The 12,998-nt window shown below is 37.4% G+C and overlaps 1 protein-coding gene across 2 annotated transcripts; it reads right to left on the bottom strand.

Moving 5' to 3' along the window:
• Positions 1-3,567: 3,567 nt before the first annotated feature.
• On the bottom strand, positions 3,568-12,094 carry fbxl22 (F-box and leucine-rich repeat protein 22). Of its 2 annotated transcripts, XM_055193089.2 has the most exons (3): positions 11,954-12,094; positions 11,522-11,843; positions 3,568-4,195 (listed from the first exon to the last, which is right to left on the bottom strand). In XM_055193089.2, exons 1-3 carry the CDS (start codon positions 12,012-12,014, stop codon positions 3,847-3,849), a joined length of 732 nt encoding a protein of 243 aa, XP_055049064.1. In that variant the 5' UTR covers positions 12,015-12,094; the 3' UTR covers positions 3,568-3,846. The 2 variants fall into 2 exon arrangements, with proteins under 2 accessions (XP_055049064.1, XP_073724915.1); XM_073868814.1 differs by lacking the exon at positions 11,954-12,094 and having other exon boundaries at positions 11,522-11,856.
• Between the last annotated feature and the right edge of the window lie 904 nt (positions 12,095-12,998).

The following is a 12,998-nucleotide window of genomic DNA, read 5'->3' as shown; positions in this document are numbered from 1 at the left end:
TGCGTTTTGGATCATGCGGCGCATTTACTCTTGACGGCTAATTATATTAATGATAATTACAAAGTTGTCCTTTTTACAATGCTTTCCTCACAAAAATCAATCGTAGGTCAATGACTGGACAAACGAAAGACATTTTTATTAAAAGTAAATGAGATCAAAGCAAAATGTAAATCTTTTCGCGTACCCCCTGGAAACTCTTCACGTACCCCCTGGGGTACGCGTACCCCGGGTTGGGAATCACTGTTCTAAATTATCTGTGTGACAGCTTTTTTTTTGGTTATTCGTGACTGATTGCTTACACGTGAGCACATACATTACAAGAACCTAACATTTTCAGCCATTGAAAATCTGCATACCAGACACATTACATTATCTGAAAACTTGTGAAACATTAACTAGATTGCATAACCGTGCAGAGTGATTAGCCACCCACAACAAAAGAAATACCTGATGGTAGATTTGGGCAATCACAGCACGCTAATCATGTTTCATGGCTCATTTAGCCTCTTACAGACTCTTACAAAAGAACGAAAGTATTCAAAAACAATACAGTTGGGATTTAATGGGATTTATAGGGATGTGTCAAATGCTGTTGCTTAAATTAACAGGGATTGAGACTACAGTTGTAAAGTGCAATTTATAGTCGTCCGTAAGGTCTACGCCGTAGGTTATCCGTAGGCTGTGCATATCGTGATGCGCACCTCGGCAAAATTTTAACAGTGCGTCTGTTCTACACGGACAGCAAGGGCTGTGATTGGCCCACTAGAACCCCTCCCGCCAGGTAAAAATGCGTCACATTTCTTTATAGGCATTTCCGTTTGTGACGGTAAGAACAAAGATGGGCTAAGTTAAAGGAAAACACCACCGTTTTTCAACACTTTACTATGTTCTTACCTCAACTTAGATTAATTAATACTTACATATATATTTTTAATGAGTGCACTTTTAATCTTTGTACAGTGCTTCTTGAATGTGTTAGCATTTAGCCTAGCCCCATTCATTCCTATGGCTCCAAACAAAAGTTTTATTTTGTGCCACCATACTTATGTCTTTAAATAGGAAAAACATGGAAGTGTTTGGTGGCTAATAAATTCATCCCTGTTTGGAGCCATAGGAATGAATGGGGCTAGGCTAAATGCTAACACATTCACGACATGCTGTACAAAAATTAAAAGTGCATGCATTGAAAAAAGATAGGTATGTATTAATTTGTCTAAGTTGAGGTAAGAACATAGTAAAATATTGAAAAACGGTGGTGTTTTCCTTTAACGAGTGATTTAAAGGGATAGTTCACCCAAAATGTTTTATTATGTCATCATTTACTCACTCTTATGTTGTTACAAACCTGTATGAATATCTTTGTTCTGATGAACACGAAGGAAGATATTTTGATGAATGTTTGTAATCAAATTGTTTGTGAGCCCAATTCGACTCGCCCGAAAAGTCTGCTCCCCTTCTCCCTCTCATAATGGGAGAGGGAGGGTGTTACTGCGCCGAGTCGAAGTACTCCCAAAAGTGCTATTACGCCACAAAACATAGTTCCTCTTTTAAATCCGCTTGGAAAAGCGCTACGTTTTATGGGAATCCTGGGAATCATTTATATATTTTACACCACTACATTTGCATGTATTAATTTAGCACACACATTTATCCATTTATCCAGTAACTTAGGAAAAATAAGGAAGTATATATCAGTGCAGCACTTGCAGCAGCTTTTATGGGCCTCGACATGGCCATTAATGTAAAGTATTGATTAGATGAAAGTTGTTCAATCTCCATAGTAAGCAAATAATAACAGATGCTCTATTACAATAACTAAGAATATTACTCTGTAAAAAATTATATCAAATCAACATATATTTTTTCACAAATTAAGTTAAGTCAACTTAATCTCAAGTCAAAACTTCAAATAGTAAGTTGAAAAACCAATTTTTTTACAGTGTACTTGGAAAAAGACAAAAATAAACAAATGAGGGAAAATTGTATAATTTTAACCTGCTATTGCAACTTGAGCCTTAAGCTAACAAAAAACTTCTCAATCATTGCAGGAAACATCCTGGTGAAAACCACTGGAAACAAAAGACTTTCTGTTAAGGCTCATTTTAAATTATTTCGCTTTTCTCTGTAAATATTTTATGGAGTATATGGTGACAGAATACACTTTCTTCATATTGCATTGATTATGCCCTGACTTGGCTGTAAGAAACTGTACTTGCATGCTGAAGCACACACTAGAAAAAGGTCAGCGAGTTTCAATAGAGAAAGAAATAATTATGTAACTCCTCAAGCAAGAACAGCTATTTTTGTGGAGGGCAAAGACAGGCTAGAAATGATTTTGCATTTCTCTGTGGATGGGGTATATGACATGACTTGAGAAGTCCCTCGGAAGCGCGCCAAAAAAAGAATCGATCGCCGCCCACTTGTGCGCGCATCAATTACTGTGCGAATAACGCAGTCACGTGGAGAGCACAGACACTGGTCAACCTACTTATACGCTCCTCTGGTGCTTACATAATATGTTTCTAATCACAATGCTGCCAGACAGCCAACATGACCTCAAATAACTTTGTTCAGGCTTTAGGTCATAACTCTCCGTTATGACAGATAAGATAGTAATAGCTCGTCTCTTTTTGTCTTTCACAACTAAAACTAACCTCTGCCATAAATTTATCAAACAACTTACATGCAGTTCTGGTCCTGAATGACAGCTCTAAGATTAATTTAAAACAAAAATATAATAAAACCCACCATTGTTTAATTAACAAATAAAAATCATCCATGAAGTAATGTAACTTTTTAAGCTCAACTTTATAATACATAATGCTAAATGTGTGTGCATTCATTGTGCATTCACTGTAAATTGTTTGTCTGTCTAATAGTCTACATGTTGTCTAATAGTCTACAAAAAATGTTGATCCAGGATCACATCTTACTTGGTGAAATCACTGCGACCAAAATGTCCAAAAGTCTTAACGCAACTGTTCAATTACAAAATACATTATTAAACAGCTGTTCCTTGTGGTTAAATTGCACTCAATCCTGACTAACTTGTTGTTATGACAATGTATGTCACGTGATCGTGATGTATCAACATGGCAGATGTAGTACGTCTGAATTCATTTATACTATCCATATTCATACTACTGTATTAATAATCGATGAGTATGGTACTAATTCATGCGATTCAGACGCAGCCATTGATAATGAATATGGTTAAAATGTATTATCTAAAACAAATAGATATAATATGGTAATGGACCAAGCAGCCTATCTTTTGGTCCAACTGGGAAGACATCCAGTACTCTCAGTGAGGAGAAAAACAAATGAACTATGAGTATTTCCATAGCTAACCTTAGATTATGCAACCAAAACAAGCTGTGCTTTCACTTTTTTATATAAATATTCTCTTTCACAGTTACTAAAGAGCTTACAAAAGTATTATATAAAAATCTAGATGGTTGGCCTTTGCATATTGAATTCTTCTTTAGTCTTTGTACTGTGTACTTTAAAACATCATTTCAGGGAATCAAATAGACAAACAAATAAATGAAACACAACCCACGACACTGAAGGTACAAACAGTACTGTTGACTCATTTATGAACCTTACCAGCATACTGTATAGTTAGTGATAACAGAAACATTTCGAATGCTTGAAGACATTGCAGTGACATTGGAAAAGAAACTTATTAGATAAAGGCTTTACGAGGTGTGGCCTCACTTAACTCTTTAAACTTGGAAAGCTTTGAAATAACAAAATACAAAATTACAAAAGAAACCCCACAAGTGTGACATCATTAAAAAGTTTTAAAAAAGAAACTTGAACATTAACTTCAAATAAAGTCTCTCAGGAGAAGATCAGGAACTTCTGCAGAGCTCTCCTGATCTGTGTCTTCTCCTCAGGCTTGTTGTCTGGAATCATATCTGCACTGTGTAGTGCGCTCAAGTGCACTTGTGGTCTCTTCTCCCTGACTTCCCGCAGGCCTGCTTGAGTCACGTTGCGGCAGAAGTCAACCCTTACGTCTGTGAGATTGTGGCCGTGGTCCACCACAGCCTTTAGGACAGAGTCCGTCACCCGAGAGCAGTTCTCTAGACTCAGGCTGCGCAGCCGTCTGCAGCACCGTAGCACGTCAATGACATTGTGATCTGTAATGTGGCCGCATCCAGAAAGAGTCAGTGTAAGTAAATTTGGGCACCTGAGGAAAATAAGCAGAAGCAGATGGGTTTAATTATTAACAAATAATTAAAACCAATAATGGCAAAAAATCATTAGATATTATGTAAAGTTCATGTTCCATGAAGATATTTTGAAATTTCATACCGTAAATATATGAACTATTTTTGGCTGGATGCAGTGCTAAGGACTTGATTTAAACAACTTTAACCTCCTAAGACCTGAGCTTTGGGTTGTCTTTTTTCAGATTTCTTTCAGCTATTTGGGGTTAGGAAGAACCAATAAATATAATAACCAAATATTTTTCTTTGAACATGAAGCAGTGTAATTGTCCAAGTTACACAGCATTAAATATTATGATGCAAAAATGTGATGTCTACATATGTGGACACACCAGGTCTTAGAAGGTTAAAGGTGATTTTCTCAATATTTGGATTTTCTTTGTCTCTCTGTCAAATATTGTCTGTATCTCAATTTCAAAATTGACCCTTACGACTGGTTTTGTGGTCCAGGGTCACATTTATAGGTTGAGTTGTTGGGTCGAATCTTGCGGAAATTCAGTTGTTAAGTCCCTCCAGAAAAACGCGATTATGCGATCACATGATTCAACGCATAATCAGTCAAAGTCTGTATATTTATGTGGGGGCCGCATTTTTTTTAAATACGCCACACTTTTGCAGCATAAATTGCAGATTCCCATGCGCAAAATATGCGGGGCTTGCATGATTTCATAATCCCCGCATTTTTGTAGCAAAAATCCAGCCCAGCCTCACGAAATTTCGTTATATAGTCACGTATTTTTTTTTCGTGCTATTATCACGAGTTTTCGTGTTTTTTTGTGATTGTATAACGAATTCCTGTTTTCGTGTGATTATCACGTATTGTTTTGTCCTATTTTCTTACCATTGTCGCTTCGATTTAGGGTCAGATTTACATAAAATGACATCCCTAACCAAACCCAAGTCTAACCCTAACGCCAGGCGACATATAAAAAAATAAATCAGAAAAAAAAGTATAGATCAATACATAAAGTGACATTCTAATGCAAGCACCAAATCTAACCCTAAACCGAAGCGACAATGGTTTAAAAATAGGACAAAACAGTCGAGCAACCAACACGCGACAACCACACGAAAACAGGAACTCGCTACACGATCACGAAAAAACACGAAATTTCGTGATAATAGCACGAAAAAAGAATCTAAAAAAATACGTGACTATATCACGAAACTTTGTGAGACTGGGTCAAAAATCACATATAACTTAGCAGAAAGTTGAAAAATGTTGCTTTTACTTCACACAAGTGCGGCCATCTTCCCTGTTGCCATTGGAACGTTATGAAGTGATGTGATTATGTGACGTGAACATCATTGAAAAGCTGCAAACAGTTTTTGCAAGTTCCCGCAGTTTTTGCAAGTTCCCGCAATTTCATCGCATAAAATTGCATATTCCATCGCATTTTTTAAGAAAACGTGCCGCATGTTCAAGGATTTTTGCCTGCAACAATCACAAAAAAACTCCACGTTTTCCTGGAAGGACTGGTTGTTTATACGTATAAACACGTATTGAAAATAGATAGGTAAAGTAACAAAAAAAAAACAATAGAGAGGCAAAAGTTATGGATTGCAGCTTTAATAAGTGCTGCAATACAAATGCATACATGTCTGTTATTATTTGTTCAGCAGAAACTCCATCTCAAACTTATTGAAGCATAATAAATAAATTAAAGTGTATTTTTTATGTCAAAAATACTTTCCCCAGTTTAATCTAAAGTAAGCCATTGAAAGGGTTAATTTTAAAGAAAAATGTCAACAATGCGACTACATTTCCAGCATTGCTTTGTTTTTAAGGTAGCATGACCAGCTCAAAACGGCAACATTAGCTCAACCAATGACGTGAGCTTGGGGGCGTAGCTATAATAAAATGACACATTTTAACTTTAACTTTTTAAACTTTTGGACATCGGTTGCACATGATTAAAATAGGTTTTCTTAAAATTAAATTAACATTAACTAAAATAAAGTTAATATTAAGAAAACTTGATTCAATCATGTTGAACTGGTGTACATAATTAAAATACGTAGATCCAACAATTGTTTTTTAAGAAAAATCATTTTAAGAAAAAGAGATTTTTTTCAGTGTGTGTAGACAGTAAAAAAACAGGATATGAAATAATCCATTGTGATCCTTGAGCCTAAGCATCCTCTGGATTAGTTTACAATTTGTGGAAAACACACTTGTTTATAGTTCACTTCATTATGAATGGATTTTTTTTATTTATTGTGGCAACCCATGCAGTCAATGATATGCATTCAAATGATACCCCAATGTGTTACTGCAGCTCAATTGGTAGAGCATTGCAATAGCAGCGCAAAAAGTCATGGGTTTGATCCAAAACAAACATACTGATAAAATGTATAGCTTGTCTATGCATAAATATAAACTGATGGTCTGTTCAAGCAGTTATATAAACCCTAAAAAACGTTGCCTCAACAAGCATGTGTATGATATTATACTAACCGTAGCATATCGAGAAATGTTTTTCAGTGTTTATTCTATCAGCTGTTTTTGCCGCATAAACACAGCTGGTGCTGTGGCTAAATAGGGCCAGCTGAAAGCCCAGCCATTTCCCATGCCCACACCAGTGAGCTCGGGCAACAGGAGGCTTCTGTGCAGGCTACAGCTCGCTGGCAGGTCGCCTTCCCGCATGTGTTTTTTTCCTCTGCTGCAGCCTGCTGGTGGACTGTCACAGGGTCAGCCCTCACGCACACTCGCACGGAGAGAGACCTAATGGCTGCAGCTTTGAGATGTCATTCGCGTTTACTGATGCAGATTATGTAAAGACTTACATAATCTTACCACTTAACCACATGTGAGGCCAGCGCATTCCAGTCGGCTGTAAGCGTTATGCACCCTGTCCCAATAACCCTGGGCATGGGGCGGGTCTAAAGCCGCATGTGCTGTTGCTTTTATTATCACAGGCAGCCATCGGTGACAAAGATGGTGTAATAAAAGCATCAACGGGAAGAATTTAAAGCCTCAGGGATTGGTTGGTTAGACCGTTTCTGTTGGTTGGAGATGGTTTCAGACATTGTAAAGTAGTGGGAGGAGCTTTTGGGAAGTAAACACGCCTGATATATGTGTCGCATCATATCCCGGTTACATAAGCAAGCCCTAGCTCCGCCCCTCTCTTGTGCAGACTTTTTGTTTCTGTTGGCTTTTCCAAGCATAGACATTTGCAAAAAACAGCTAGGCTGACTTTTATATATATTTAGGGTTTGTTTTACTTGGCTTTTTAAATGAGGCTTGGGTGGGGGGATGTACTGTAAATGCAACAAATGTTTTCCAGAATAAAACACTGTGAATGCTATAAACATCACAAAATAAAAAAATTACAGTAACTGCTAGTGATTTACCAGGAATTTAGTTTCCTATTTCGAATTCCTATGAAGTCGTAGTCGGTAGTATTTCAGATGGCTAATGTCACTCAGGGGATGTTGTCAAGGGTGTGTCTACAGCTGAATGACTTTTTTATACAGCAGCCCTGATGACTGGTCTATGTAAAAAAACGAAAAAGTCCCACACAGCACATGTATTTTCATTTCTATGTCCACATTTCTTTACTTTCGGAATAAATATTCATTAAGCACGATATCCAAAACAAATTCACAGGTCATTTAATTCTTCACGATGGAGCCAAAAGTCTATGAGATTAAAACAGCAGTTAAGAAATTATTTTGTCGTTTTGCTTCACAAGCATTTCTTAACTAGTAACCCAAGATGATGAGAAACAATATACACAACCCTAAAGTCATTTTAGAGTTTAAACATCTTTTTTTTTGCATTTTTTCTTCTGAATTTCACCAGACGGCAACAGTGAGTTGGCATCAGGTGTTAAAGATCAAGCTTTATTTAAAAACATGAACTTAATGACATCTGAGACTCTTCCCCAGGCGCTTAGTGTTTCATAAATTTTCCTCTGCAGCTGAAATGTACCGGCACAGTGGCGTCAGTAACTGTGTGTCTATCTTTATGAGAAAGTAAGCCAGGCGCGGACACACGTGCGAACACTCAGTGACTGCGACGCACATGTCCATTCCACCCACATCAACAAAGAACTGATTGTAAGCTCCACCTGCCGATGCAAATCCTAAGAGGACAGCACACAAGGGAGGGGCTTTGCCCATAAAATATATTCTCTCCTAGTTTTCCAAATAAAAAGTTATGTTAAATGGTTCTTTATCAGATGTTTTTAATTAAACTTAAACCCAGTGAATGCGAACCAATAAACATATTTTTCTGCCAAATCACATTTCTTCCCATAAGTGAGTTTAAAGCAGCGGGAAGAACCATAAAGGTCCATCATGTCGTTCGCTATTATTGGCTGCCTGGGAGAAGCTGTACAGATCTACCCTTAAAACTTCAGTGGGTAATTCAGCTGCTTCTCCACAGACCTCATATGTCACTCAAAACCTCATTCCCAACCTCAGCACGCATCTATGATGGAAAACCCAGATGACGTACTTCCTTAAATGAGGTATTATGTGTTTCTAATGAACTTTTAAGAGATTAAGATTTGGGCATTCGTTACTCAACAGTGGATGAGATGAATGGCTACGTGAGAAGGACTCACGCTGAAATAATTTTCAGTGACGTCTGTGCCTCAAAAAATGCGTGGGATGCATGCATGCCCCTCATTTCCAGTCCTCCTCAGAACCACAGATGTTTGTGATTGTTGAATGTTCTGTCCTGATGTACTTCGCAACATACAACAGAGGCTGGAAAATGAGTTGTTTACTGCAACACTTCTGTTGAAAAAGATACTTGAGGAAACAGCGGGAGAGTGGCAGGCGTATCGTTCTGGTCTTCAAATGCTCATGGCAAAACATAACTGCAGGGTTTATTTTGCGGTGAGAAGCAAAGTGTATTTACTGTACATTACACTTTGTACTTGGAATGGCAGTCTCTCTGTTGATCTATGGTGTGCACCATGGTGTCATGGACCAGTTGTTGCTGGCAAAGCATAAAATGTACCAATCTGTGTTTTGTTTGCATCTTTAATGTGATCTTACTCAGTCAGTATTAAAGGGACACTCCACTATTTTGAAAATAGGCCAATTTTCCAGCTCCCTAGAGTTAAACATTCGATTTTTACAGTTTTGGAATCTATTTAGCTGATCTCCGGGTCTGGAGGTACCACTTTAAGCATAGCTGAGCATAATTAATTGAATCTGATTAGACCATTTGCATCACAGTCAAAAGTGACCAAAGAGTTTCGATAGTTTTAAAACTTGACTCTTCTGTAGTTGCATCATGTACTAAGATTAACAGAAAATTAAAAGTTGCACATTTCTAGGCAGATATGGCTAGGCACTATACTCTCATTCTGGCGTAATTATCAACGACTTTGTTGCCGTACCATGGGTGCAGTAGGTGCAATGTTATTACACAGCGACATTTCAAAAGCTGGGGATTATTTTTGGGCACTGCGTGATATCATTCATCTATAAACTTTAAATTTTCCTTCAGTGTTAGTACACGATGTAACTACAGAAGAGTCAAGTTTTAAATAGGAAAAATATCGAAACTCTTTGGTCATTTTTGAGCGCGATGCTAATGGTCCAATAGGATTCAATGGATTATGCTAAGCTATGCTAAAAGTGGTACCGCCAGACCGGCTGAATAGATTCCAAAACGCTAAAACTCAAATGTTTAACTCTAGGGGAGCTGGAAAATGAACCTATTTTCAAAAAAAGTGGAGTGTCCCTTTAAAGATAGCAAGGTTATATTTTCAAATAGCCAGAAATTAGGCTCTGTTTTTACACAGGCCTACTAAAGGGTTAATCGTGCCACATGGTGATCAACCGTAAAAATGACAAATTTTACCTCTAAGCAAAAGGAAAAACCACCAACAGTCAAGAATGCATGATTATATGGTGTTGTAGCTTTGCAATCAAAAAATGTTGTTATAATGGAAGTCAATGGGGCAAAAAAAGCCACAAACAACTAATTGGGGAGAAAAATAAAATCTGATGCTGCACAAAAACTAAAAATGCATCAAATCCAATGTTTGTACTAATAACATCCCCAAGACTGTGAAAAAGGTTTAGTCCACAATCACTTTTTATATTGAAAATCTGTCATTTTGTGTGTTTTCTTTAACCCAGTCTCACAGAGTTGCGCACAAATAGCACAAAGTGTGAAAATCATGCAAAACATACACCAAATTACAATTTGGCGTGCATATGATACGCCAGTCCTTCCTATTCACTAAAACGGCACATCTTTTTTGTCGTTTTATATATTGGTTTCTCTTTTTTTGCTATTTTTTTTACCATTGTCGCTTGTTTAGGGTTACAACAACTTTTTGTTACATAAAAATAACATCCTAACCCAAACCCCAATTCTAACCCCAACTCCAAGCGACCATGACTTAAAAATAGACAAAAACATGGAGAAACCTGTACATTTAATAACCTCCTTAAGCAAATCTCAAATCTAACCCTACACCCAAGTGAAAATGGTTTAAAAAACAGAAAAAATTGAGAAACCAATAAATAAGACAACCAAAAAATATGCTCCGTGTAAGTGTAAAGGAAGGACTGGCGTATTATATGCACGCCAAATTGGAATTTGTATGTGTTTGTATTGCACGATTTTCACACTTCGTGCTATTTATACACATCTACATGAGACTGGGTAGTTTTTTTCACTTTTTTTCAAATCATGGACTTTTTAAAACATTTGGTAGTTTTCAACAGTACTGAGGGTGATTAAGATATTTATGCAAACAAAAGAATAACATTAACCTGATAAATTTTTACAGCCGTTTAATTTAGTGGCTTTTTGGCCACGAACAAATCCGAAAGGGTAGTGAATTAAAACAACCCACAAGGGTTAAGAAAATTGCCCTTAAAGTTGTCCAAGGTCCTTAGCAACACATATTACTAATGATAAATTAATTTTTATATATTTATGGTTTGAAATTTACAAAATATCTTCATGGAACATGATCTTTACTTAACCTCCTAAAACCTGGATGTCCACAAACATGGAAATCAAATTTTTGGGTTGTTTGCACCATAAATACACTGCTTCATGTTCAAAGAAAAATATTTGGTTATTATATTTACTGGTTCTTCCTAACCCCAAAATAACTGGGAGAAATCTGAAAAAAGGCAAACCAAAGGTCGGGTCTTAAGAGGTTAAAAAAATCTATAATTTTCACCCATACATTGTATTGTGGCTATTGCTACAAATATACTCGTGCAACCTATGACTGTTTTTTTTTTGGTTGACATTCACATACTTAAAATGTTTGGATGAACTGTTTCGTAAACACACTCACATGTGGCAAACACGCTCCAGGAAGTCACTGACAAGATTTTCATGCTTGCTGCACAGGTCCTTCTGGAATGTTGTCTTCATCCAGTCCTCGATGTTACACACTTTCACCCTACTTGAGTGCCAGCATATAGCCAGGTACCTTAGCGAAGCACCCAGAATAAAGTTATCCCTCCTCAGCTCGCACGGAGATCCAAAGTGGAGCAGCATCCACAGCTGAGGGTCCAGGAAGACTTGTCGCAACCGTGAACAGGTCAAAGACAACTTTCGTCGACTATCCTTATCAAGGTATGAGAAAATGTGCAGCAAACACTCCTGGTCCAGTTCTGTGAGATGCATAGTAGGACAGAAAAATAAACAAATGAGTTTAATACAGACCACAGGCTTGATCCTAGCCTGCTTACAACCGCAAAGCAACAATGAGACCGTGTCTTACGTGGCCTAGATACTGTATGCGATTCTCCTCCAGACTGTGGTCTCGAACAGGCCTTGCACATATAAGGTCGTGAGGAATGGGGGTTATTTTAGGAGGACAACTGCAGACACGGTCAAAAATGGAAATGTGTGAGGCACATGGACTCTCCCGGTCCATCTGTCTCCACCGTTTGGACAGGAGGGACGTTTAGAGTCTGGTGGCTTCTGTTTATCACTTGCAAGAGGCTTCACTTAGCGCCTTGCGTTGTGGGGGATGGAGCTGACGTGGAGACACAACAGAATGTCCAGTACATCAAACTGGAGTACTCTCAACTTACTGGTAGTTGGATTTTTAACAAGTTTTAATATAAACATGCATGAATAAAAATGTTGAAATGTTTACACAGAACTAAAATTGTAACTTAAAGGGATAGTTCACCCAAAAATTAAAATTCTGTCATCATTTACTCACTCTCATGTTGGTACAAACCTGTATGAATTTCTTTGTTCTGATGAACGCAAAGGAACGTATTTTGAGAAATGTTTGTAACCAAATCGTTTGTGGACCCCATTTACTTCCATAGTATTCTTTTTTCCTACTGTGGAGGTGAATGGGGGCCACGGATGGTTTGGTTCCAGATATTTCTCGGGGTATCTTCCTTTGTGTTCATCAGCACAAGGAAATTCATACAGGTTTGTAACAACATGAGAGTGAGAAAATGTTGACAGAATTTTCATTTTTGGGTGAACTATCCCGTTAAGTATTTTAAATGGAAAAAAATTGGATTGAACAGTTAAGAAAAAGCTGGCATATGTGGGAACTCATTCAGCAATGTTGGAAAAGCATTTTTAGGAATGCCAAGAGTATGCAAACCTAATCTTAAAAAACTGAAGTGTTGGGTTTAATTAAAAATAATATGTCAACAGGTTCCACACAATTTGTTTAAGTAATCTCAACAAACAATAATTTAGTTCATTTTACAAAAGAAGTTTAAAGGTGTAGCGGAGGATTTTCTCGAATTTTAGAAAAGAACCGCCTTCTCCACTTTAAAAAAAAATGCAATTGC

Source organism: Misgurnus anguillicaudatus, chromosome 6, assembly GCF_027580225.2.
Source record: "Misgurnus anguillicaudatus chromosome 6, ASM2758022v2, whole genome shotgun sequence".
Taxonomy (NCBI): Eukaryota; Metazoa; Chordata; class Actinopteri; order Cypriniformes; family Cobitidae; genus Misgurnus; species Misgurnus anguillicaudatus.
Note: the sequence above shows the minus strand (reverse complement) of the source record. Positions and strands in the feature narration are given on the sequence as shown.

What these genes read in the sequence shown, in the direction of transcription:
- fbxl22 (XM_055193089.2), bottom strand. Translation starts at nt 12,014, where the DNA reads ATGTGCAAGGCCTGTTCGAGACCACAGTCTGGAGGAGAATCGCATACA. An exon ending in GCATACAGTATCTAGGCCAC is followed by an intron (nt 11,844 to 11,953) that starts GTAAGACACGGT and finishes TGCATCTCACAG; the next exon opens with AACTGGACCAGGAGTGTTTG. An exon ending in CTGGAGCGTGTTTGCCACAT is followed by an intron (nt 4,196 to 11,521) that starts GTGAGTGTGTTT and finishes TATTTTCCTCAG; the next exon opens with GTGCCCAAATTTACTTACAC.